The sequence below is a fragment of the Notothenia rossii genome (assembly GCF_949606895.1).
Source record: "Notothenia rossii genome assembly, chromosome: 12".
In the NCBI taxonomy this organism is placed as follows: Eukaryota; Metazoa; Chordata; class Actinopteri; order Perciformes; family Nototheniidae; genus Notothenia; species Notothenia rossii.
In genome coordinates this window covers 518674-544597 of record NC_136911.1, presented here as the reverse complement: position 1 = coordinate 544597, position 25924 = coordinate 518674, and the positions used below count along the sequence as shown (strand labels likewise).

The following is a 25924-nucleotide window of genomic DNA, read 5'->3' as shown; positions in this document are numbered from 1 at the left end:
TGATTTGTTTAAAATGTTGCAAGTTGAATTTAACGGTATTGGATACTTTCTTGATATGTTTCTTAAAAGTCAAGTTTGAGTCCAAGATACTTGAAGTTAGTGTGTTTAGTGTGTGTGTGAAGGTAGGCCTGAAAAAAACACAATAAGTCACAAACCTTAGTAAATGGATCCCTGCAGGAGGAGGAGGAGGAGGAGGAGGAGGAGGAGGAAGAGGAGGGACAGGTTGACTTCATAGACGCTTCTTGTTCTAAATCTTTATTGAACTTAACGATCACTACAGTCTTCAGGATCAGCTTTAATACATTGCTTCAAGAAAACTTTATTACAGACACAATCAGTGAGACACACGGTAACCAATGAGAAGCCTCCATTTAAAACACCAACATGTGACCCCAGGACAGGAAATGGTCTCCTCCAGGACAGGAAGTGGTCTCCTCCTACAGAGTACACAGAGACGCTGAGGAGTCATACGCAACCGCAAACCCAGCGTAGAGAGGTTCAGTGAATCTGGCTCTGAAGGTGTGGAGGTGGATCATTATGCCAGAGGAGACTCTGTAGAAGGAGAGAGAGCCAGCAGGATGATCCAGATACACTGCTACTCTACCAGAGGGGGTGGAGAAGAAGGAGAAGAAGGAGGAGAAGAAGGAGGAGGAGGAGATGTCTGTCCTTATCTCATTGTGCCAGACAGAGTAACCTCTATCACAGCAGACTAAACTCCAGGACTGATCATTCCTTCCTAACCAACAGTCATCTCCTCTCCTGCTGATTCCTCTGTAAGTCACTGCTATAGTAACCACTCCTCTCCACTCGACCTCCCAGTAACAGAGACTAGTCAGAGCTTCTCTGCACATCAGCTGAGGCCAGAACTGAAACCTCTCTGGATGATCAGGATATAGCTGATCTTGTCCCACCCATGTCACCGTCCTGTTGTCCTCAGACAGTTTGAGGTGTCTCTCTGCTGTGTTTGAGTCCAGGGTGAGTTGACAGGAATCTGATGAGAGACACAGACAGCAGTTTATCACCAGACCCACCTGAAGGCTTTACTCTCTGTTAGTGATGTTTCTATAAAGCTTCAAGAGGTCATGTTCTCATGAATAAATAGCACCTCCATCATCTGTGTCTCTTGAAGCTGACTGATCCACACTTACACTTCCTCAGACCTGGTTTCAACCTCTGCTCTCCACCATGGTCCAGCCTGGAGGAAGAAACATGTGAGAAACAGAACAGCGTATTGTTAGAATAAAGTATTTATCAATGTTCATCATAATAATGAATCCTATGTGTCCGAAGGAAGCAGGAGGGAGAAGATGCTTATTGATCCCCTACTCACTGCTGATCAGTGATTATCCTTTAACTCAAGTCTGCAAGTTATTCCTACTTACATATTTACATTTATACATTAAACAATCATTTCTCCTCTTCAATCTCCTTTCTTCATCCTCATACTTTTCCAAAGAAGTGTTTCTGAGCATCCTTCAAAGTGAATGCTATGTGTGCTTTGTTTGAGCTCCTGCTCCAAAGCGCTCCATGAAACCCCCCACAGATCGTTCTGCTCTTCTCCGAGTTCTTCTGACCTTGAGTTGTTTCAGATGTAGACCTCCTCTCAGATGATACCCCCCCTCTCTGTCTGTGAACAACGTCTGTAGTTTCCCAGCAAGTACATGATCTCTTGCTCTGTACATGATGCACTTTGAAATGTAACCAGATCAGTAAACTTCAGTGGGTGTGACTTCAAGAATAATTAATGAGTGTTCAAGATATCCAACATTATTGATCACTCTTAGAGCCCTTCTTTGTAATGTGCAGAATGGCTGCAGGTTGGTTTGGTGTTTCCCCAGATCTCCACACAGTCACTCAGACATGGAGATGTGAGAGTATCACACAGAGTATATCATGATGTGAGTGTATCACAGAGTATATCATGATGTGAGTGTATCACAGAGTATATCATGATGTGAGTGTATCACAGAGTATAACATGATGTGAGTGTATCAAAGAGTATATCATGATGTGAGTGTATCACACAGTATATCATGATGTGAGTGTATCACAGAGTATATCATGATGTGAGTGTATCACACAGTATATCATGATGTGAGTGTATCACTCAGAGTATATCATGATGTGAGTGTATCACAGAGTATATCATGATGTGAGTGTATCACTCAGAGTATATCATGATGTGAGTGTATCACACAGTATATCATGATGTGAGTGTATCACTCAGAGTATATCATGATGTGAGTGTATCACACAGTATATCATGATGTGAGTGTATCACACAGTATATCATGATGTGAGTGTATCACTCAGAGTATATCATGATGTGAGTGTATCACTCAGAGTATATCATGATGTGAGTGTATCACTCAGAGTATATCATGATGTGAGTGTATCACACAGAGTATATCATGATGTGAGTGTATCTCAGAGTATATCATGATGTGAGTGTATCACTCAGAGTATATCATGATGTGAGTGTATCACACAGAGTATATCATGATGTGAGTGTATCACACAGTATATCATGATGTGAGTGTATCACAGAGTATATCATGATATGAGTGTATCACTCAGAGTATATCATGATGTGAGTGTATCACTCAGAGTATATCATGATGTGAGTGTATCACAGAGTATATCATGATGTGAGTGTATCACAGAGTATATCATGATGTGAGTGTATCACACAGTATATCATGATGTGAGTGTATCACTCAGAGTATATCATGATGTGAGTGTATCACAGAGTATATCATGATATGAGTGTATCACTCAGAGTATATCATGATGTGAGTGTATCACTCAGAGTATATCATGATGTGAGTGTATCACAGAGTATATCATGATATGAGTGTATCACTCAGAGTATATCATGATATGAGTGTATCACACAGAGTATATCATGATATGAGTGTATCACAGAGTATATCATGATATGAGTGTATCACTCAGAGTATATCATGATGTGAGTGTATCACAGAGTATATCATGATGTGAGTGTATCACAGAGTATATCATGATGTGAGTGTATCACTCAGAGTATATCATGATGTGAGTGTATCACAGAGTATATCATGATGTGAGTGTATCACAGAGTATATCATGATGTGAGTGTATCACACAGTATATCATGATGTGAGTGTATCACTCAGAGTATATCATGATGTGAGTGTATCACAGAGTATATCATGATATGAGTGTATCACTCAGAGTATATCATGATGTGAGTGTATCACTCAGAGTATATCATGATGTGAGTGTATCACAGAGTATATCATGATATGAGTGTATCACTCAGAGTATATCATGATATTAGTGTATCACACAGAGTATATCATGATATGAGTGTATCACAGAGTATATCATGATGTGAGTGTGTCACAGAGTATCATGATGTGAGTGTATCTCAGAGTATATCATGATATGAGTGTATCACAGAGTATATCATGATATGAGTGTATCACAGAGTATATCATGATGTGTTCTCCAGAGTGTGTCTTGCTTTCCCCAACATTACGATAGTCTTAGCCAGTTTAGCTTTGACGTGATGGATATGAAGTTTCCAGCTGATGTTGTGCTCTAACACCAAGGAACTTGTTTACATATACTCTTTCTTTGTTTATGCTGTCTAGGATTAACCTGAGGATTTGTTTGATGTTTTCCTAAGAGCATAATCTTTGTTCTGATTTATTTAATGATGATTAGTTCTTATCAAACCAATGTTCGACTTGAATCATGTCTGCTGGTATTACCTCCATTAGCTGTTTCAAAGTTTCACCAGAACAAAACATATTAGTATCATCTGCAAATAAAATACATGTCAATATATTTGATACTCTGCAGATATGGTTGATGTATATGATGAACAGCTGTGGACCCAACACAGACCCCTGAGGTACTCCACACGTTACGTTCATGTCTTCTGATTGATGTTAACCTATTTCACAAAGTGTTGTCTGTTGCTTCAATAATCTCTCAGCCAGTCTAATCCCACCCTCTGATGCCACACCTTTCCAGTGCTGTCAGTAACATGTTGGGATCTATGGTGTCACATGCTTTCTGTAGCTCTATCAATATTCACACTGCTTGTTTTTGATTGTCCAAGCAGTTTGCTACTTCCTCACTTAATCCCATCAGTGCCGTACATGTTGATCTGTCTTTCCTGAATCCATAGTGACTGTCGTCCAACAGCTGATGTGTTTCCATGAAACTGTCAAGTCTTTTTGTAAAACCCTTTTCAAGGATGAAAGTGGGAGAGCAAAGAAACATGTGATGTGTGTCACGGTGTTTATCCCAGTTTGATATCATGGTATAACTTTAGCTATTTTCATTTCATGAGGGAATGTACCAGATTGAAAAGACAAGTTACAAAGATGTGTTCATGGTTCTGCAACTTCTTCAGAAATGTTTTTGACTCTAATCAAATCAATATGATTCCAATGGGTCGAGGACTTGCTTTTACATTTCCGTACAGTGTCTATGATTTCTCTTTCTTCGACTGCTCTGAGGAACAAAGAGCTATTGTTTTCACTCCAGAGGTCTGTACCTTCCCCTTTAGTTGTTTCTACGCTTTGCATTCTTTCTGCAGATCTGACCCCACATTCACAAAGAGTTGGTTCAAACCATGAACCACATCTTCTGTGTTATTGATAACATTATCTTTGTCAACAAGAAACTCAGGGTAACCTGAACTCTTTGCTCCGTTTCTAACGACACTATTTAATACCTTCCATCAACCTTTCATTCTGATTATTCTTAGTATTTTATTATTCTTTCTTACATATTCTCATAATATTGGTTCATTTATTCTTATATCTTTTATATTTATTTTCTGCTTCTGAACTTCTATATTCTATGAGTTGTCTATAAAGTCTTTTTTTTTTTTTGCAGGCATTGTTGAGGCCATCAGTGATCCATGCACGGTGACTTTGTGTCTCTCTGCATTGTTGAGGCCTTCAGTGATCCATGCACGGTGACTTTGTGTCTCTCTGCATTGTTGAGGCCATCAGTGATCCATGCACGGTGACTTTGTGTCTCTCTCTGCTTTGTTGAGGCCATCAGTGATCCATGCACGGTGACTTTGGGTCTCTCTCTGCATTGTTGAGGCCATCAGTGATCCATGCACGGTGACTTTGTGTCTCTCTGTATTGTTGAGGCCATCAGTGATCCATGCACGGTGACTTTGTGTCTCTCTCTGCATTGTTGAGGCCATCAGTGATCCATGCACGGTGACTTTGTGTCTCTCTCTGCATTGTTGAGGCCATCAGTGATCCATGCACTGTGACTTTGTGTCTCTCTGCATTGTTGAGGCCTTCAGTGATCCATGCACGGTGACTTTGTGTCTCTCTGCATTGTTGAGGCCTTCAGTGATCCATGCACGGTGACTTTGTGTCTCTCTGCATTGTTGAGGCCATCAGTGATCCATGCACTGTGACTTTGTGTCTCTCTGCATTGTTGAGGCCATCAGTGATCCATGCACTGTGACTTTGTCTCTCTCTGCATTGTTGAGGCCATCAGTGATCCATGCACTGTGACTTTGTGTCTCTCTGCATTGTTGAGGCCTTCAGTGATCCATGCACGGTGACTTTGTGTCTCTCTGCATTGTTGAGGCCTTCAGTGATCCATGCACGGTGACTTTGTGTCTCTCTGCATTGTTGAGGCCATCAGTGATCCATGCACTGTGACTTTGTGTCTCTCTGCATTGTTGAGGCCATCAGTGATCCATGCACGGTGACTTTGTGTCTCTCTGCATTGTTGAGGCCATCAGTGATCCATGCACGGTGACTTTGGGTCTCTCTCTGCATTGTTGAGGCCTTCAGTGATCCATGCACTGTGACTTTGTGTCTCTCTGCATTGTTGAGGCCATCAGTGATCCATGCACGGTGACTTTGTGTCTCTCTGCATTGTTGAGGCCATCAGTGATCCATGCACTGTGACTTTGTGTCTCTCTGCATTGTTGAGGCCATCAGTGATCCATGCACGGTGACTTTGGGTCTCTCTCTGCATTGTTGAGGCCATCAGTGATCCATGCACGGTGACTTTGGGTCTCTCTCTGCATTGTTGAGGTCATCAGTGATCCATGCACGGTGACTTTGTGTCTCTCTCTGCATTGTTGAGGTCATCAGTGATCCATGCACGGTGACTTTGTGTCTCTCTCTGCATTGTTGAGGCCATCAGTGATCCATGCACGATGACTTTGTGTCTCTCTCTGCATTGTTGAGGCCATCAGTGATCCATGCACGGTGACTTTGTGTCTCTCTCTGCATTGTTGAGGCCATCAGTGATCCATGCACGGTGACTTTGTGTCTCTCTCTTCATTGTTGAGGCCATCAGTGATCCATGCACGGTGACTTTGTGTCTCTCTGCATTGTTGAGGTCATCAGTGATCCATGCACGGTGACTTTGTGTCTCTCTGCATTGTTGAGGTCATCAGTGATCCATGCACGGTGACTTTGTGTCTCTCTGCATTGTTGAGGTCATCAGTGATCCATGCACGGTGACTTTGTGTCTCTCTGCATTGTTGAGGTCATCAGTGATCCATGCACGGTGACTTTGGGTCTCTCTCTGCATTGTTGAGGCCATCAGTGATCCATACACGGTGACTTTGGGTCTCTCTCTGCTTTGTTGAGGCCTTCAGTGATCCATGCACTGTGACTTTGTCTCTCTCTCTGCATTGTTTCACAGGACACTTTTTGTCACAAAGTGATTTCAAAATGTTTAGAAATTCCTCATATGCCTTGTCCATATCGTCTCTCTCATATACTACCCTCCAATTGTGATTCAAGTATTCTTTAATGCATTTCTGTTTTCTTCAGTTCTCAATCTTTTGTATTTGAAATGGCTGGAGACTTTAGGTTGCTGATAACTGCAGTGATAGACAATAAGATCAGGTGAATGATCACTGATGTCACTATAGTAATCCCTACTGTATTGTTCTCCATAATGTTTGTGAATATGTTGTCTATTCATGTAGCACAGAAGTGATTCTACTAGGTCTGGTGGTTTTAGGATCCAAACCCATCCTGTACAATGCATTGATGAAGTCTTCTTAAGTCTTTAACCCTAACCCCTAAGATAAACTTCATGTTTTGTAATGATTTAGTAAACATGTTTCTATCCTATCTGTAAATGTGTCGATACAGGTTCCATGAGCTCTGTATATAACGCTCACAATAACATGTTTAGACCTTTCCATAAACATGTCTACTGCAACACATTCAAACAAACCATCAACAGCTGTTGTCGTGCTCTCCACCACCTTAGTAAGTGAAACAATGTATAACCCATAAAATAACCTACTTCGAATTAACGCATATTAAAAACATGAAAAGTCTACAAAGGATAGAAAATCCACTTTGCTTCTTCCGACTCATGCACTTGAGAGAAGAAGAAGAAGAAGAAGAAGAAGAAATGATGTAAAGATAATCAGAGAGTCTTTATCAATTCAATCACATGTCACGGTGGTGCAGGTGGAAAAGTCCCGATCGTCCCTCTGGGAATCAAAGATGTTAAACAGAATCTTATCTCAACACATTTAGCAGTCAGTGAGATATCTCAGTCAGAACCAAATCCATAAACTGACCATCATTATCCTCCCTAGAGCCAGGAAGCCAGTGGTTCTGATGTTTGGACTGAATGGCTGGTTCCATGAAATAAGACTTGAAGGTTAACTCACTGCTGTGAACATAATCAAGGGAAATGAGACGTCCTTCATGATGGAAGAGATGAAGGAGATGAAATTAGAAAAATACGAGGAAGTCTGTCTGTCCATACCTGAGAGCGTCCAGACTGCAGAGTGGATCCTCCCGTCCAGCAGCAAGCAGCTTCTCTCCTGATAGACGGGGTACATTTTCACAAAATCAGAACCCCAAAGGCATTTTGTGTTTATTCATGCTATACAACATTTCTAGGGGTATTAAGGGGTGCTGAATCCAACTCTGCTGTATAAGAAGGTCAACAATGTCCCAAAATGCCTCACAATTGAGAAATCCAATGTGGCCTATGAGTCTCCTGGATGATTGTAGCTGATTGCAGCTCAGGTCCAGCTCTCAGATGGGAGGGGTTGGAGTTCAGAGCTGAAGCCAGAGAAACACAGCCTTCCTCTGACAAAATAAAATGTTATTTTCCTTATATCAAGTCACTGGATCTTGTTGCAGAATCATCTGTACATTGTCCAGTATAAGTTTCACCCCACAGAGAACCATCAGTTTTCCCACAGAGAGCCATGGCCCTAAACCTGACTGACTCTTATTCCTGCTGCTGGGAGATGAGGCACGATACCAGCAGATCCCAACACCCACTGAGGGTGTGGACACAGCTCTCTCTCCAGTTATACAGGAAGTGGATGGCTCTTACTGTGTCGCAGTATACTCCTGCAGTAGCCTACCATCTATAGGACACCCTGGGGGGTCAAAGTAATAACCCGCCCCTTCCTCCCCAAGTCATGTTGGAAGGCAAATGATACCTCCTTCCACCTGTAGGGGGCTGGGCCGTTAGTAATGACTAGGACAGAATCTGCAGTGAGCAATCCCAGTGAGGCTGAGCAATGTGCTCCTCTGATGTTTAGAGCTTACCCTAGAGTCCCCTTTAAAACATGGACAATGACACTGTCTGCCTCCATGCAACATTGAACAGTAATTTAAATCACAACTGTCCAATCCTATCTCAGGACAAACCTCCACAGTGTGTCCCTGTGGCCCCTTCAGACCACCTGAGCAACAACAGCTGTTCTCCAAGCCCTCTTTTAGCATCACCCATGTATTACATATCTCCAATGTCCCACCAGGAGAAACTCGTTGATATAGCATTGGTGGTTCAGTGGTAGAATTCTCCTTCTTAATAACATCGGCTGGCGCATCATAATGACGTTGGATAGTGTCAGTGCGGTCGGATTCTCAAAGCACAGCAGTCTCTTTCCCTAAGTCCTATCATTAACCCCAAGATGTTCCACAAAGGTTAAGGAATTGTGGTTAGGAAGAGACGAAAGGCGATATATTTTGGAAGGTAATTGGATTCCTAAAATGCTGATCTATAAAGGTTCTACGACCCCTCACCTGGAACCAACAGGGTGACCCTGCCAGAAGCTAGTGACCCTGACCTCTCTGCTTTCAGGGGTACCTCAGCCCCAACACCATGTGGAGGTGATGGTTCTCTGAGGGTATATCAGGAGTCTAAAAACATGATGCATGTCTGGGAAAAATAAAATAAATCATATTTATATATATATATGTTGGTACACTCTTTTTTAAAGACCTACCTTTAGGGTCTGATGAGGATTCTGATGAGGATTCTGATAATGCCTCTAATAGATCATTCCTCGGGATCTCCTTCAAAACTTCTCTGGTCACTTTAATGTCGTGTCTGCCGTAGTGCGTACGCATCAGATCCACTGTTTCCCTCCGGTTTGCTTTCTCTAGTTCACTCTTTGGGATTCCTGGGAGTTCTAGGACCTTCCCCTTCAGGTGCCACTTGAAATCTTCAAATTCATCTTCCTTCAAATCTTTTAAAGTTTTTAATAGGACTTTAGGTGTCTCCATCTTTTCTACCTGCAGAGCAAAGATACCAAGAAAGAAAATATTTATCTTACAAAATTATATGTTCTTATTTTGTACTTTTGAAAACCATAACAGGCCTTCGGGATCCAAAGAACAGCTGCCATGAGACTTTGAATGGTGTTACGACCCTGGGTCATTATGACATTTGTGTGCAGATATTTCTTCTTCCTCCTGTGTCTGTGTGAGTAAGCAGGTGGTGCCCGGTAGCTGATTGGCTGCCCTCGACAGGCTGATTGGTCCACCTGAGGAGACGGGAGCATTTAAGCTGCAGCCGTGTAGTTCCTCGGCCCTCTCTCTGACTCAACTTCTCCTACTCCCAACACTGTTGCGTATATATATATCTGTCCTGTTGTGCTGTGGGTGTACTTATACCGTACACCAGTCATTTTGCTTGTTTTGAAACCTCAGAAGTAGGAACTACTTTAACCTGTCCTTGTGGACACGCTTGAATTTGCCCAGGAGTGTGAAACCCTTTTCTTTTGGTTTATTCTCGTTTTCTCCTGTTTTTACGTCAGAGTAGGTAAGAAGCCTGTACGTTTATTTTTCTTATTTATGTGTTCAAAGATTTGTTTGTTTTGTGAGTTGTTGCGCCTCCTTGTAAAAAACGGCTTTCTCTGTCTCGGTGTCCATGTTCTTGGGAATGGGAAGAGTGGGGAGAGTGCACATTTTGTGCTGCACCTAGGTTCCCCTAGACCTGGGCATAACAATGGCTTCAATTCAGATGTCGACATTCAGGAAGTCAATCCTAAACTTGAAGACAGCCAGCACAGTGAGTTCTGTCTTTTCCTTTCATGTCTTGGTTTGGTAACCTGACTTTAAAGAGCAGAAACTGTCTCAGTCAGGTCATAAAGTGGTCTAGCAGACTGACTGGTGAGACACAGCTAAACCTGGAGCCCCTGCTCATCAGACAGTTACAGAGGCTGTCTAACTCCATGTTCAATGAAGACTCCCACCCCCTGTAACCTGAGCTTCAGCTTCTTCCTTCGGGCCGAAGGTTCATCTTCCTAAAGGTGTAGAACCAAGAGGTTTAAAAACAGCTTTGTGGATGTTCTGGAGCCAGAGGGACTTTTAAAGATGTGTCTGTTGTCTATATTGTATGAAGCATGTGTCACAATGGATACCTTTTCTTACTTCTGCAGCCAAGTTGACTTACTGGTGCAAATAAGTACCATGAGAGAAATAAGAGAGTGACTCAGCCGGCGACCACACACCTGGTTCTGGTCTCTGGCAGTAAGCTGGTTACTGGACACAGAGCTGGGTCCAGGTCCAGGTCCAGGTCCAGGTCCAGGTCCAGGTCCAGGTCCAGGTCCAGGTCCAGGTCCAGCAGAGTGTGGTGTTTGCTCTGGGCTTGAACACAACACACAGAGCTTTGAGTGAATAATGAGTGCTGAGCTGTGACATGGAGAAGAGTGATGGACAGGTGGAGATGTCATGTTCCCAAGAGCTTTTAGAGGGGGGGGCTTCCTCCTCTCTGTCCTCACTCTGATCCATAACAGAGCCCCCACCTTCACACAAACACAACAACATGCTCATTCCTTACCACAAGCTTTACATCACAGGTAGTGCCCCTCCTCTCAGATATTCAGGAACCTTGTTGGAGCCTCATCAGGACCGGATCAGCCCAGGATGTTCCCCACGGCCCCAGAACCACACAGAAACCCAGTGTGTGGACCCCTAAATATGTGTTAGTGTGTCTCAGTTAATCACAGCACACACAAACAGTCACTTCAATGTACATCCACAGGTAATGTACAGCCCAGCCCCCCACTAAATATCCCACACAACTGAACTGCGCTCAGTAACCATTCAATAAAACTTCTTTGGTAGGTTTAGAAAAAACTTGGCTTCAAATATGTACGTTAATTACATGAAAGCAGTTACGGACTTTAATTCAAACAAGGTCTTTTGTGAACTGATAAGAAATGTGTTTTTGATATATCATTGAAAATAGGAAAAACAAGTTCCCTGATAACTGTTTTGTATAATCTCCCATTTACTTTTCATGCTAATTTTTTGTATAGCCCAACAAACATCAAAACATGTACTGTTATATTTTTCGAATTTGGGCAATCTAGTCCCAGATGTATATTCTAAAACTTAAAAAAAACATTTGACATTTTCAAGGCTATTCAGTGAAACCAGGTCAGTGTTGGAAGACGGGCCCTTCACACTACTTCCCTTATTCAGAGTATTAAGAGTTGGACATAAAAACAGTCACGAGTTGTTCGTGCGGGTTCTGACACACCCTGCACTTTGCTCTCATGACGAGAACTCAGATAACAATCAGACTGAAACTCATTCCACCTGAAACACTGACAACAGTACATGGAGATCTTTCTAAACTCATTCTGCTTTCACTCAGAGAGAAACCCTACACCATATTTCAGACAGATGTTCAAACAGACCCTGGATATGTTTGAGTTATCTTAACTAACCCTAACAAACGAGATCTCTATGCAGGTCTCCCTTGTAAATGAGATCGATGATCTCAAGGGACCAATCTTTCTAAATAAAGGTTTGAAATGAAATGAAGTGGTCCTACGACGCTGGTTATCAACTCAGTAAATCAACCAATCACAAACATGGACAAGCGTACTGACAGCGCAGCGTCATACTTCATGATTGAATAGTAAACTATCATGTTAGACAAATATGAAGACATTCAACTTTTAACATCCATGACTTAAACACTTTATTCAGGATAAAAGCCACATAGCCGCACCTGCAAGTGTTTGAATGCGTTCATTAACAGTTTTATGATATCACTGCCTGTCCACTCACAGACTCTCTTCAGGTCTGCTCACAGACTCTCTTCAGGTCTGCTCACAGACTCTCTTCAGGTCTGCTCACAGACTCTCTTCAGGTCTGCTCACAGACTCTCTTCAGGTCCACTCACAGACTCTCTTCAGGTCTGCTCACAGACTCTCTTCAGGTCTGCTCACAGACTCTCTTCAGGTCTACTCACAGACTCTCTTCAGGTCTACTCACAGACTCTCTTCAGGTCTACTCACAGACTCTCTTCAGGTGAGGAGGAAACTCAGCTCATTTCTTCCTCTTCAGTCCTGAGTCCGCCTGCATCTGATCTGAGGACACACCCTGCACTTTGCTCTCATGACGAGAACTCAGATAACAATCAGACTGCAACTCATTCTACCTGAAACACTGACAACAGTACATGGAGATCTTTCTAAACTCATTCTGCTTTCACTCAGAGAGAAACCCTTCATAATATTTCAGACAGATGTTTAGAATCAGCATCAAGGAACATGTGTCCTAGTCAGTGTTGGGCAAGTTACAGTTTTTCTCGGTTGCTAAGACACATTGTTTTTTTAAATTGCTCAGTTTCTCAGAACACTAAACACAATTCACAAAACCACACCCAAAGTGCAAAACACCTCATTTCTCCTGCTGAGTGAAGAACTGCACTCAAAACTACACAAACACCAAATGCAAACTTTAGCACCAGATATAACAAACTTCATTCTTAACACTGGATGGTTAGACCGCCCAGCTACACACTGCTGAGCATCATCTAAAGCACGTTCATCTGTTATGGGCTGTGCTCTGTACAGAGAGGGTTCTGCAGAGAAACATTGCTTGAGTTTACAGAAATACAGTAAATGAAGAAATACAAATGAGTTGTTGAATGAAATCATATTTTATTCAAAGATAACATTGTGCAACTCAGCTCATAGTTACTCTGCTTCAGATCTCTCTGAGTGTGATGCATTGTTTTCCAAAACCCAGTTTGTATCTGCTGCTTCCTGCCTCATTGAGCATCCTTAGCCTTCCACCTCTTTGTTTCTCAGTCCTTCAGATAAACAACACAGACATAGTGGTTGGTCAGTGTCTGTGTTGCATAAAGGTCAGTCTGCCACAGTACATTGTGCAGGATGTGTGTACAGTTAGAGTCTGCAACATGTCAACAATTCACTTACAGTAATGAAGTAAATAAGTTTCACACAACAGATATAAGCTCTGATACATCATGAGTTATGCAGAGCTACTGGTAACTAACGTGTTATCAAGTCTAAGTGTCCGGATTACAGAGGAGACAGTTCATCAGCTTAGATTAGACTGAGCCCTCTGTCCAGCCTCTCTCATCGTCACACCGTGGTTTATAACATTTCATTTCATTAGAGAGTATTCTTCTTTGTCCACGTCCTCTCCCTCCAGCTCTACCTCTACCTCTCATTCCTCCTCCTCTCACTCTCACCCACCTCTTCCTCCTCCTCTCACTCTCAGCCCAGCTCTTCCTCTTCCTCTTGCTCTTCCTCTTCCTCTTCCTCTTGCTCTTCCTCTTGCTCTTCCTCTTGCTCTTGCTCTTGCTCTTGCTTCCATGTTGGCTTCCATTGTTGCTGTAAGAAAGTTCTCACCTGTGGTCTTGTTATAGTGCTAACATCCTGATTGATGAGCCAGCAGTGATACCATCAGGTGTTGGTCAGGTGGAACGTGTTTCTTGATCGTTGGTCCGTGTGTGAGGCATTTTGAATATCAGTGTTTTAAACCAACACGTGACTTTATGTCAGGTTCCTGTGTCTCACGTGGAGAAACGTGTGCAGTGGTTTGCACACAGTGACATGTTGATTTGCAAATTGTGTGAAAAGCTGAAAACGTGTTTAGAGTTCTGGAGATTTGAGCCGTTTTTTGCTCTTTGAGTGTCAGTTAAAATAATTGTGCTTAATGTTTAATTTTAGTGTGTTAGCAATCAAGAAAAACTGTAAATGTAATACAGTACATATGACCTATTACTGTCTCTTTTAAGTAATGAGTTACATTACAATATTACTGTCTCTGAAATGTAATGAGTCACACCACCAGCTGCTCTTGCAGTAATAAGTAACACCTTTCTTACTGTCCTAATGTGAACAATGTAGGGACTGCTTTTCCTCTTTTGTTTCCTTAGTTGTGTTCTCTGTATTTCATATGTCTGTGTTTGTGTCACGTTGCTGCCTTCTTGGCCAGGTCAGCTTTGAAAATGAGATTATATCTCAATACTTTTATCTGGTTAAATAAAGGTTAAATAAAATAAATAAATGTTATATTACTTTTTAGTTACTTTACCAAAATAACCGCAAAAGAATAGCTAGGTATTTTAAATGCTAACATGTAGTTTAGTGCAGCTCATTATGCATCCAGTGAAGGGCAATGTGTATAATAACTGTGGAGGCCCTTAAGCCCACTCACAACTTTTATGACACGGCTTAGTTGAATACTCGATTCTGATTGGTCAATTCAGAACACGTGACACGTTGTTAATACAGTAGTACAGACAGTTCAGAGTTTACTGAAGAGTTTAGTGTGTGTGCAGAGTTTACTGTGTGGGAGGCGTGTGGTGCAGTGGGTTGTGCGCAGGTGTTGGGATCAGGGTTCAAACCCCACTGCAGTCAGCATGTCCCTGAGACACTTCACCCCAAGTTGCTCCTGTGGGGATTGTCCACAGTATTGAGTATGTGAGTCTCTTTGGATAAAAGCGTCTAACATGTAATGTGTGAAGAGTTAAGTGTGTGTGTTTGTGTCTGTGTGTTTGTGTGTGTGTGTGTGTGTGTGTGTGTGTGTGTGTCTGTGTGTTTGTGTGTGTCTGTGTGTTTGTGTGTTTGTGTGTGTGTGTGTGTGTGTGTGTGTGTGTGTGTGTGTGTGTGTGTGTGTGTGTGTGTGTGTGTGTGTGTGTGTGTGTGTGTGTGTGTGTGTGTGTGTGTGTGTGTGTGTGTGTGTGTGTGTGTGTGTGTGTGTGTGTGTGTGTGTGCCTGCAAGTACACACACTGAATAGAGGGGGGATTATAAAACTGAAAATGCATTCTTTACGGAGGAAACATGGAAAAAAAATGTCTTACTGAAATTACTCTTTACAGTGAAGTTGACTCTGTCTGGTCTTCATCCTACTCTTCTTCCTCCTCTTCTTCCTCCTCTTCTTCATCTCCTTCTTCCTCTTCTCTGCAGCAATTACACCTCTGTGTTTAGAGGAAGACGAGGAGACAGAATTGATCGGCGAGCCCTTGAGCTCCCAAATGCCAAAAACAAACTCATGGTCTCCTGAGCTCTCCTTGGTCTCCTGAGCTCTCCCTGGTCTCCTGAGCTCTCCTTGGTCTCCTGAGCTCTCCTTGGTCTCCTGAGCTCTCCTTGGTCACCTGAGCTCTCCTTGGTCTCCTGAGCTCTCCTTGGTCTCCTGAGCTCTCCTTGGTCTCCTGAGCTCTCCCTGGTCTCCTGAGCTCTCCTTGGTCTCCTGAGCTCTCCTTGGTCTCCTGAGCTCTCCCTGGTCTCCTGAGCTCTCCTTGGTCTCCTGAGCTCTCCTTGGTCTCCTGAGCTCTCCTTGGTCACCTGAGCTCTCCTTGGTCTCCTGAGCTCTCCTTGGTCTCCTGAGCTCTCCTTGGTCTCCTGAGCTCTCCCTGGTCTCCTGAGCTCTCCTTGGTCTCCTGAGCTCTCCTTGGTCTCCTGAGCTCTCCCTGGTCTCCTGAGCTCTCCTTGGTCTCCTGAGCTCTCCTTGGTCTCCTGAGCTCTCCTTGGTCTCCTGAGCTCTCCTTGGTCTCCTGAGCTCTCCTTGGTCTCCTGAGCTCTCCCTGGTCTCCTGAGCTCTCCTTGGTCTCCTGAGCTCTCCTTGGTCTCCTGAGCTCTCCTTGGTCTCCTGAGCTCTCCTTGGTCTCCTCTGCTCTCCTTGGTCTATTATAAAGATAAGAACCAATTACCTTTTCGGTCTTGACATATGATAATATAAAATGTAGCTTTCAAAAACCGAATTTGGAATTAATAATTTTGATTACTTTAGCAAAATATGTTATTGACAAATGTCGTTTTTTGAAAATGTCCCACATTTTTATTGCCTTTCTCAAATAAATAATACTATACAAAAAAAGTATAAAATGATGCAATATAAAAAGCCCAAGAATTTTTGCAAGTTTCCTTTCTGAATGACCACTTTTTTTTAATGTTCAAATGCCCTCAGCTTATTTTTTGGAATGTTTATGATGAACATTGATGTTTATGTGCCTTGTTCTGTATTTGACATAATTGATTCAATAAAGATTTACCAGATTTCTTAAAAATATAATTAAATACAAATAAAATAGTGAATAGATAATTGTGGTATAGCGTCATGACTGAATTAACAAACTGTGACCAGAAGGAAATATTAGCTCCACCTGGAAAAAGGACTGTTACACCTTAGTTAGGGTTTACAAACACATTCAAGGAATCTTCCTCAAGTATTAATTTAGTTAATTAAAGTGTACTTTTTTTTCTAAACAGCATATTCTGAAACGGCAGATCCTGGAGAGACTCCTGTCGAAGTTTGAGCTTGCACTCATTCGAGCACCACTTGACCTGGATTTCCTGGAGTTTGCATGTCGCCAGGAGCTGTACCTCCTGCAAGCACTTTCAAGACATGTTGACATACCGCAAGGAATAATCCAAGCTCTTCAAGAGCTGTTTGGACTACTTAGGCAATATTTAGATTCAGAAGCCCCAAATACAGCAGTGGGATCAGTTATTGGTCTAAGATAGTGGTTCTTAACTGATCAGGCCTCGGGACCCACTTTTTCCTTAGTCAATAGATCGCGACCCGAAATTTTTAACCACTCAAATCTATTCAACAAAAAATCGTGCAGTAAAATATACTCTTTTCACCATACATTATTAATTAAAGTGAAGTACAGGGCATATATCCCTTATATCCCTTCACAGAACTAAAGTATGCTTTAAAAAAGGTTTAATGAGATCATGGAATCAAAGCTGAACTGCATAACATAAAAAGGCCCACATGCTGAAAACCCAACCCCAGCAGGGGGTCTGGGGGAATTTTTTGAAACATATAAACTACCCATTCTGGTACACTCTGAGAAGAAAATATTAATAATATTTTATGCCATTGTTTGTTTTTCACTTTGTTCTGACAGCTTGCTGCTCCACACAGAGAGAATAGTAAAGAGGAGATAGTCTTTGTGACTTACTTTAAATTGTGGGTAAGGGTAGATAGCCCCCATTGTTCTGTGACCTGTCAATCATCAAACTGGGGTCATATTTCATTATGTGTTCATTTGTATCTGAAGTTGTACCCATGGATGTATAAAGAATAGTTCTACCGCAAAGTTATTCTCCGTGGGGACTTCCGGCAGCATCTTGATTCTGATTGGCCAGAAGACTCGAACAAACATCAGCAAAGATGTTTTATTGAGAAGATGATCACTACGTGACTGAAGACTGGAGATATGGCTCCCATCAGGAATTCAGCATCCGGCTTGGAGAGAAGAAAAAACTAAATGGTGTATGCTCAAAGTTGGATGAGCGTAACCCTCTAATTACCAGACCAAGAAAAAAGCTATGGAAAAATTATTTGTTTGCATTTTTTTATCAAATGGGCCACACAACCAAACACATTTATTTATCAAAATCACACAACCAAACACATTTTGTTATCAAAACACAACAACCAAACACATTTATTTAAAAAAGGTATCAATATTGATATTGATATAAAAAGTAATGTCAAGTGTTTTTCACAGTAAAAAAAAGACTTGCTCATCTTACTGAATTGGCCTAAGAATAAACCACTGGCCTAACAGCACATGTCTATATCCTGTGTTGGCCTAACTTGCTCATCTGTGTGCAACTTTGGGCTGAAAGCCATGCATGAAAGCTGCTATGTAAATTATTATCACTCTTTCACTCTGAGACTCATAAGGTAATATAAGATGTAGTAATATTACAATGAATCTATCTATTTACCATATTTTATAGGAAAACACCTCTGAAACTCTGAAAAAGTCATAATGCTAGTTTACCATAAAAGGCCAATCTGACCGGTTGGTTGAGCATATTTTCAAAAACATTATTACACCCTTGTTAAAACTTTTTTTGTGCATCAAGTTATATAATTCTGTTCAGTCAGTGGTCTGACATTAAAATATGTCAAATGACATGGTTACCTTACAAAAGTTGAAACTTTTTTTTCCCAACAAGATATCAAGACACAAAATGTGCTCTACCAAATGGTGGCGCTGGCTGCTAAAGGGTTAAGGTTTGAAATTCAGTGGTAAAATCAGCTAGAGACATAATACTGACCTTTTCATGAAGGCCAGGGACGAACAGATCCCTGAAATGGTGTTGTTGTTGGACAATCATCTCGCACAGGCCATACAGCTTCATGCCTGAGCAAATCTGCTGCAGCATTGGTAGGATGCGGACCGATGAGTGCAAGATAATTGCCCTATAATTCAGTAACAGATAACAGCAATAATATAAAATCATACATACAAAAGGGAAAGAGTGACTGCACACTCAACATGAAGTATGAGTGTAAAAGAATATTGATTGGTTTTAAACATGGGTTGTTATGGGTTAAATCACTTAGCATATGCACACACTTCATTATGTCTTCCTTCCTCTCCCACGTGGCAGGACCACTGTACCCGCATGCTGTTATCCGATCCAGAAGGTCGTACATAGCTTCAGGTTCAGCTATGTCAACCTTTGCAATTGGAAAAACAGTATCACACAGTAAGTCATGGGAGCCTTAGCTTATTTTAAGAATTAGAAAATATTCACACTACAAAGAGGTGTGTATGTCGACCATACTAAAACAAACATCATGTTATATGAAGGAGTCTCTGAGGAGAAGAACATATGACCTCTTCCATAAGCTGGCTGAGCTCTGGATCAGTCACATCTTCCTTGGAAATGGAATCTCTATCCATGTCCCCAGTGGATATGTATCCATAGCACCACTCTCTGAAACAGTTAGGTGGAGGACCACCTTGTACTATACTGACTGCCATAATCTCTCCAGCTGTCCTGCATTAACAAAGTGTAATCAATGCATAGACATTATTAATGAATAAAATAAACATGGAGAATACATTTCAGAACACAACTCTACATACTTGAAATGCTCTTTGTGGTAGTCAGTAATTGAGTACTTGGGGGTTTCCCTGTACTCCCTCCCTGAAAAAACTTCCTTTCAACACCTGCCATCATTTCTATAATTGAAAGGAAAAGTGGATCAATACATTGATAATCTCAATTAGACCACTGTATATGTTAAAGAACAGCACGCGTCATGCAAAGCCCTTAACCTGTACAAGCATAGAAACGGCATGTAACCAGAGAGCCGCCACACACTGAGGAATATTTTCATTTATTATAAGGAGGTAAACATATACCTGTTAAGAATTCTCTCCTGAGAGCCCCGTGGTCAATTCCAGACTCTCCAATGAAAGACACTCGGAGGGTTTTTTGGGAGAAGACCTCTTCTGACGTCTCCACTGCCCTAAACCCCTTTCAAACATGTCCTCCCTCGTGACTCTAACATTAAAGAGTGTCGTTGTGTCCACTCGTCCACTAAGTGTTTCGACGGCTTCAGCAAGACTTGAACGAAACAATTAGAAGTTGATTAGACAACTGGATCCAAAACGTTTTCCCTTACTCCTTTTGTATCATTGAGTAAACTGACGACCCCTGACTGATGTAAAGTGGCCTCTTTTAAATGATATTCAAGGCATAACAATAACAATGCAGAGCAACTGATGAACGGTACAATTAACTCAAATAGTGAACACAATAACTGCAGGACGTTTTGTTTCAAATAAGAAATTACAGGTACATTGGAAGCATATTACCTTTTCTCTCGCCCTGTCAGTTCTTCACTGGCATGTTCTTCCAAATCGATCATTTGTGTTGACTGCAATGTACTGATGAGGGGGAAAATATTTCATGCCTTAATAATGGTTTACAATATCTAACACTGCAAGAAAAGAGTATATAAAGAATGTGCATAATAGGAGAAAAACCTTTCTCTACAAGTGCTGCCATGTATTTCAACAAAATACTCTGAGAAAATAACTCTGAGCACATTGGACAGGCCACGTTTAAAAATACAGAAAAGCAGAGCAAATATTCAAGTGAATTACTGAGACGCAGAAACCTTCATCATCTGCAATAATGTAATTGATAAATAATGCACTGATTTTACCTTAATATCGATTTTAGAACAGGAGGTCCTACACGGGAGCACACTTGGAAAAGCCTTTAATAACATGTAGAAAGACTGCCAAGTAATGACACATACAATGAAGATTTAGAAACAAGCACCTACAATATTAGTGGGCTTACATTCCCAGGATTGCTTGTAGCTGGAGACTCATCTAAATCTGGGTCCAGATCCTGAAAATCGTAACCAGTTAAAAAAGCTGTCGATTCAGGATGACAATGATCCTGCATAGTTATCTATGCGGTCAGAACAGCTGCTTGGTTCACACTCTTGATCGTGTAAAGCCAACAGCTGGACAGGCATGCTTAGATGACACGTAGCACTTCTGGCTTTTGGCATATTTTCGACCTCCTTCGATGAGTAAGGGAAGGGGGAGGTGTCTAAAATGTCCGGGATGGGCATTATATAGAGACAGCCTTTTCCACCTAAAGCTTTGGCAAGGTAGGCCCCCCCGTATAACCCTCTGCCTCAGGTACCAAAACACTTCATATCCGCTGGCCTGATCCTCCTATGTGGGAATGTGTAAAACAAGTGGATGTTATTTAATGCACAGAATGTTCTAGGGGAGGCAGTTGATTTGAACAAGATGCACACCTGCAGTGTTAGGCTTTCTCATGGATTGCTAAAAACAAGAGGGTAGGTAAATATGCTAACCATCAAGGGCAGTGATGAGCTATTATAAGAGCAGCTATTGTAGCAGAAGATAGAGAGTATAAATAGGATTTAACTGCAGAAATACTAGAGCACAGTTGAATTTAATAAGGGAGATGTTATCTTACCAGCAGCTTTATGTAGCATCCAGGCCCCTTCCAATGGTACCATTTTGGAATATGATTCCATAAGTATATATGATATCTGTGTGGGAAGAGCAAAGCAAGTGTGCAGTTAGAACTATAACTTCAGTGGATTGGGAAACTACAGTAATACAAAATGGCCCCGCATTGGGATCAATAAAGTGCTTCTTATATTATCTTGACTCCTTTCCTTATTATTTGTTCTATCTTACCTGGGAGTGGTCAGCATTTTCGGGGATATTGAGAGTCCTCCTGCCAAGTCCAGCCTGGAGAAGGACCACTTCATCCGATGACTTTGGTCTTCTTTCTGTGCACTTATTGAGCAGAAAGAACTGGATTGGGGTTGACCTAAGAGCCCTTCTTTTGGGAGATGGGGTATAGCTTTTACCAGATTTGAATAGGCCGGGGAAAGCCCTGAGGAGTTGAAAACAATGTGTAAGAGAGGCATTTAAGAAGCTGTTATACAATATATTCATTCTAAACAATCTGAAGAGCGTTCCTTTCTATTAAAGAATACCCTGAATTATAGTCAATTGCCGAGTTATTAAAATGACAATTCAGTTCAGAACTATCTTTATTTCCTAACGGATCCAAACCTGGCCATATTTTGATCCACTGTATTTCCTGCTGTAGAAGGAGAGCCAGGGGTCCTTTGTTGCTGCTGCCCCTGGACTGCCTGACGCTGCCTTGTCCCAGCCTGCTGCCTGTTGCCAAGAGCAGACTGCTGCTGTCCCTGTATAGTAGGCTGTCTGTTGCCCACCTCCACCTGCTCTCCCTGAACCTGTACTTCACTTTCTTCTTATACCGTGGCTTGTAAATAATGCAATGTCAATATCTGAAATGCCCGTCAAGCAGATCAAATGATAGTTATGTTAAACCGGTAGTTTTTTTGTACGTACCTCCTTGTCGTCAGCCATTCTTCTTCTGCGGGGCTTTCCCGCTCCGATACCACTCTTCATTTGAAAACGGCCAATCATAAAAGAGGAGGGGTGTAACCAATTAGATTTGGCGTTACTGGGACACGGTACGTCCACTTCCTAAAATGTCTCCGCGTGCGAGAGCAGGCCAGAGTTTCACGAGCAGAAGAGCAGGAGACCAAGGAGAGCTCATGAGACCAAGGAGAGCTCAGGAGACCAAGGAGAGCTCAGGAGACCAAGGAAGGAGAGCTCAGGAGACCAAGGAGAGCTCAGAAGACCAAGGAGAGCTCATGAGACGAAGGAGAGCTCAGGAGACCAAGGAGAGCTCAGGAGACCAAGGAGAGCTCAGGAGACCAAGGAGAGCGCAGGAGACCAAGGAGAGCTCATGAGACCAAAGAGAGCTCAGGAGACCAAGGAAGGAGAGCTCAGGAGACCAAGGAGAGCTCAGAAGACCAAGGAGAGCTCATGAGACGAAGGAGAGCTCAGGAGACCAAGGAGAGCTCATGAGACCAAGGAGAGCTCAGGAGACCAAGGAGAGCTCAGGAGACCAAGGAGAGCTCAGGAGACCAAGGAGAGCTCAGGAAACCAAGGAGAGCTCATGAGACCAAGGAGAGCTCAGGAGACCAAGGAGAGCTCAGGAGACCAAGGAAGGAGAGCTCAGGAGACCAAGGAGAGCTCAGAAGACCAAGGAGAGCTCATGAGACGAAGGAGAGCTCAGGAGACCAAGGAGAGCTCAGGAGACCAAGGAGAGCTCATGAGACCAAGGAGAGCTCATGAGACCAAGGAGAGAGCAGGAGAGCAAGGAGAGCTCAGGAGACCAAGGAGAGCTCAGGAGACCAAGGAGAGCTCAGGAGACCAAGGAGAGCGCAGGAGACCAAGGAGAGCTCATGAGACCAAGGAGAGCTCAGGAGACCAAGGAGAGCTCAGGAGACCAAGGAAGGAGAGCTCAGGAGACCAAGGAGAGCTCAGAAGACCAAGGAGAGCTCATGAGACGAAGGAGAGCTCAGGAGACCAAGGAGAGCTCAGGAGACCAAGGAGAGCTCAGGAGACCAAGGAGAGCTCATGAGACCAAGGAGAGCTCATGAGACCAAGGAGAGAGCAGGAGAGCAAGGAGAGCTCAGGAGACCAAGGAGAGCTCATGAGACCAAGGAGAGCTCAGGAGATCAAGGAGAGCTCAGGAGACCAAGGAGAGCTCATGAGACCAAGGAGAGCTCAGGAGACCAAGGAGAGCTCATGAGACCAAGGAGAGCTCAGGAGACCAAGGAGAGCTCAGGAGACCAAGGAGAGCTCAGGAGACCAAGGAGAGCTCATGAGACCAAGGAGAGCTCAGGAGACCAAGGAGAGCTCATGTAGATGCTGCTCAGGCTCAAGGCATGTTTCTCCGCTGCAGGAGTCAATATTGCTCTTGCGCGAGTGCCGTTTTAGTGCTCGCGAAAATAATATACGTCCGCGGCTGCTTGACTTGTGCTCACGTGGATCTCATTTGCCCTCACGACAGAGATTTGCCGCCATACACTTCAATAAATGATAAAATAAAAAAAGGAAAGGTTCTGGCTCCATTTCGGCTTAGTTCGCTTGTTAGCTTATTGCAGCTGTGCATGTTGCTAGCGGGTTACTTGCTAGGCCACCTCACGAGCTGCGCCAGGTGATGTAAACAAGAAAACCTCGATAGACCAGACCTTCTCAGTCTGTAGACGCTCGACCCGGGGTCCAGGCTACGGCTGCGATGCCGTTTCTCTATAAATCCATTCTGAATTCAACCTTCTGTTTCCGTTCTTCTTTAACTTACAACCAGACGAGCATTATGGCCACCAACCGTATCACTGCAGCAGCATTGTTCTTTGTTAGTTCCGTTTCATTACAATGACTTCCCTTACAGCAAGAACCCCCCCCTCTCACACACGCACATTCACAACTGAGAACCTTTCAGTAAAAAAATGTCAGTTGCGTGTGTGTGGTTAATTTTCAATAGTGAATGTGACAGGATTTCAATAGTGTGTGTGCAAGGCCAGAGGTTTTCAGTAGTGTGTGTGCGAGGTGAGTTTGAATTTTGGCCTACACTCATGAAAAACAGATTTCCAGTTTTCTGACATTTCACTGAACAAACAGTCATTAGCTGCTGCCCTATACATGTGTGTGACAAACACGCATCACAAAGGTTAGTATCACACACTGATGCAACACGTGTGCTGAGTTCACACACACACACACACACACACACACACACGGAGAAATGTTCCAGTATTATTTAACGAAGTCCAATTAATTAAAGGCAGAGCTCAATAATATAATAATAATCTCTCTCTCTTTCATTAAGGCGTGTTTCTGTAGAGAGGCGGGGGAGGTGAGCGCTGACACACACACACACACACACACACACACACACACACACACACACACACACACACACACACACACACAGCGTTGCACAGAGCAACAGCAGCCTCTGGTGGCGCTGTGAGGTTGGATTGAAGTCTAACACTTTCTATGACTCCAGTCTATAATGCATCATGAACATACTCTGCTTAAAGCTCTTCATCATCACAGCTCTAAGCACATATTGATAATGCTCTCTGATGGAGCCTTTTGTAACGACTTGTGAGGTCAGGCATCAAAGTGGCTGCAAACATTTAGGATCATATTAACATTGTAATGGTTCTAATGCATTGTAATCTTTATGTATAATGATGTGTTTAGTCCGTTCAGAGGGAGCAATGTAATGTCCATCATCAAACATTGTCAAATTCAAAGACCCGTTAAACAAATCTTGATTTCACAGGTTTTTAATATAATCCTAAAGATGATGTTTTTCACTTTATTAAAGGCAAACAAGGAGAGTACATTATGATCACATCAAACACTATGAACGATTATACTGTATTCAATCCTACGATGCATCCTGTCTGCAGAGCTGGAGGGTCAGTTCTACAAACTGCACCTTCAGGGTCAAATTAGGAAAGTAAATCATAAATGAAATAATAAAAACACAGCTGGAGATATTGCAGAGATTTAAAAAAGGAAATAAAGGAATGAATTTCAAAAGGGACACAGCAGGAGATTTAAGACTACACAATTATTCCTTTCTCTGTGATCATGTTGTGATGTTTCTGTGTGTTGCTTCCTCTCCTCCTCTCCTTCCTCTCCTCCTCTCCTTCCTCTCCTCCTCTCCTTCCTCTCCTTCCTCTCCTTCCTCTCCTCCCTCTCCTTCCTCTCCTCCCTCTTCCTCTCCTCTCCTTCCTCTCCTTCCTCTCCTTCCTCTCCTCCTCTCTCCTTCCTCTCCTTCCTCTCCTTCCTCTCCTTCCTCTCCTTCCTCTCCTTCCTCTCCTCTCCTCTCATTCCTCTCCTTCCTCTCCTTCCTCTCCTCCCTCTCCTTCCTCTCCTTCCTCTCTCCTCCCTCTCCTTCCTCTCCTTCCTCTCCTTCCTCTCCTTCCTCACCCTCCTCTCCTCCTCTCTTCCTCTCATTCCTCTCCTTCCTCTCCTTCCTCTCCTTCCTCTCCTTCCTCTCCTTCTCTCTCCTCCCTCTCCTCCCTCTCCTTCCTCACCTTCCTCTCTTCCCTCTCATTCCTCTCCTTCCTCTCCTTCCTCTCCTCCCTCTCATTCCTCTCCTTCCTCTCCTTCCTCTCCTCCCTCTCCTTCCTCTCCTTCCTCACCTTCCTCTCTTCCCTCTCATTCCTCTCC

The 25924-nt window shown here is 42.8% G+C and overlaps 1 protein-coding gene across 8 annotated transcripts; it reads right to left on the bottom strand.

Annotated features, from left to right (window-relative positions):
• Nucleotides 1–239: 239 nt before the first annotated feature.
• LOC307026191 (stonustoxin subunit beta-like) lies at nucleotides 240–12630 on the bottom strand. 8 transcript variants are annotated; one of them, XM_079661377.1, is made up of 6 exons: nucleotides 12569–12630; nucleotides 10769–10904; nucleotides 9260–9548; nucleotides 7777–7834; nucleotides 1149–1195; nucleotides 240–991 (listed from the first exon to the last, which is right to left on the bottom strand). In XM_079661377.1, exons 3-6 carry the CDS (start codon nucleotides 9537–9539, stop codon nucleotides 438–440), a joined length of 939 nt encoding a protein of 312 aa, XP_079517503.1. In that variant the 5' UTR covers nucleotides 9540–9548; nucleotides 10769–10904; nucleotides 12569–12630; the 3' UTR covers nucleotides 240–437. The 8 variants fall into 8 exon arrangements, with proteins under 8 accessions (XP_079517503.1, XP_079517504.1, XP_079517499.1 ...); XM_079661378.1 differs by having other exon boundaries at nucleotides 12546–12628; XM_079661373.1 differs by having other exon boundaries at nucleotides 12280–12624.
• Between the last annotated feature and the right edge of the window lie 13294 nt (nucleotides 12631–25924).

Bases quoted from the DNA above. Each gene is read 5' to 3' on its own strand.
- LOC307026191 (XM_079661377.1), bottom strand. From the start codon at position 9,539: ATGGAGACACCTAAAGTCCTATTAAAAACTTTAAAAGATTTGAAGGAA. The intron at 7,835-9,259 runs GTAGGTCTTTAA...CCCGTCTATCAG, and splicing joins ATCCTCATCAGACCCTAAAG to GAGAGAAGCTGCTTGCTGCT. The intron at 1,196-7,776 runs GTATGGACAGAC...TTCTTCCTCCAG, and splicing joins TGCAGTCTGGACGCTCTCAG to GCTGGACCATGGTGGAGAGC.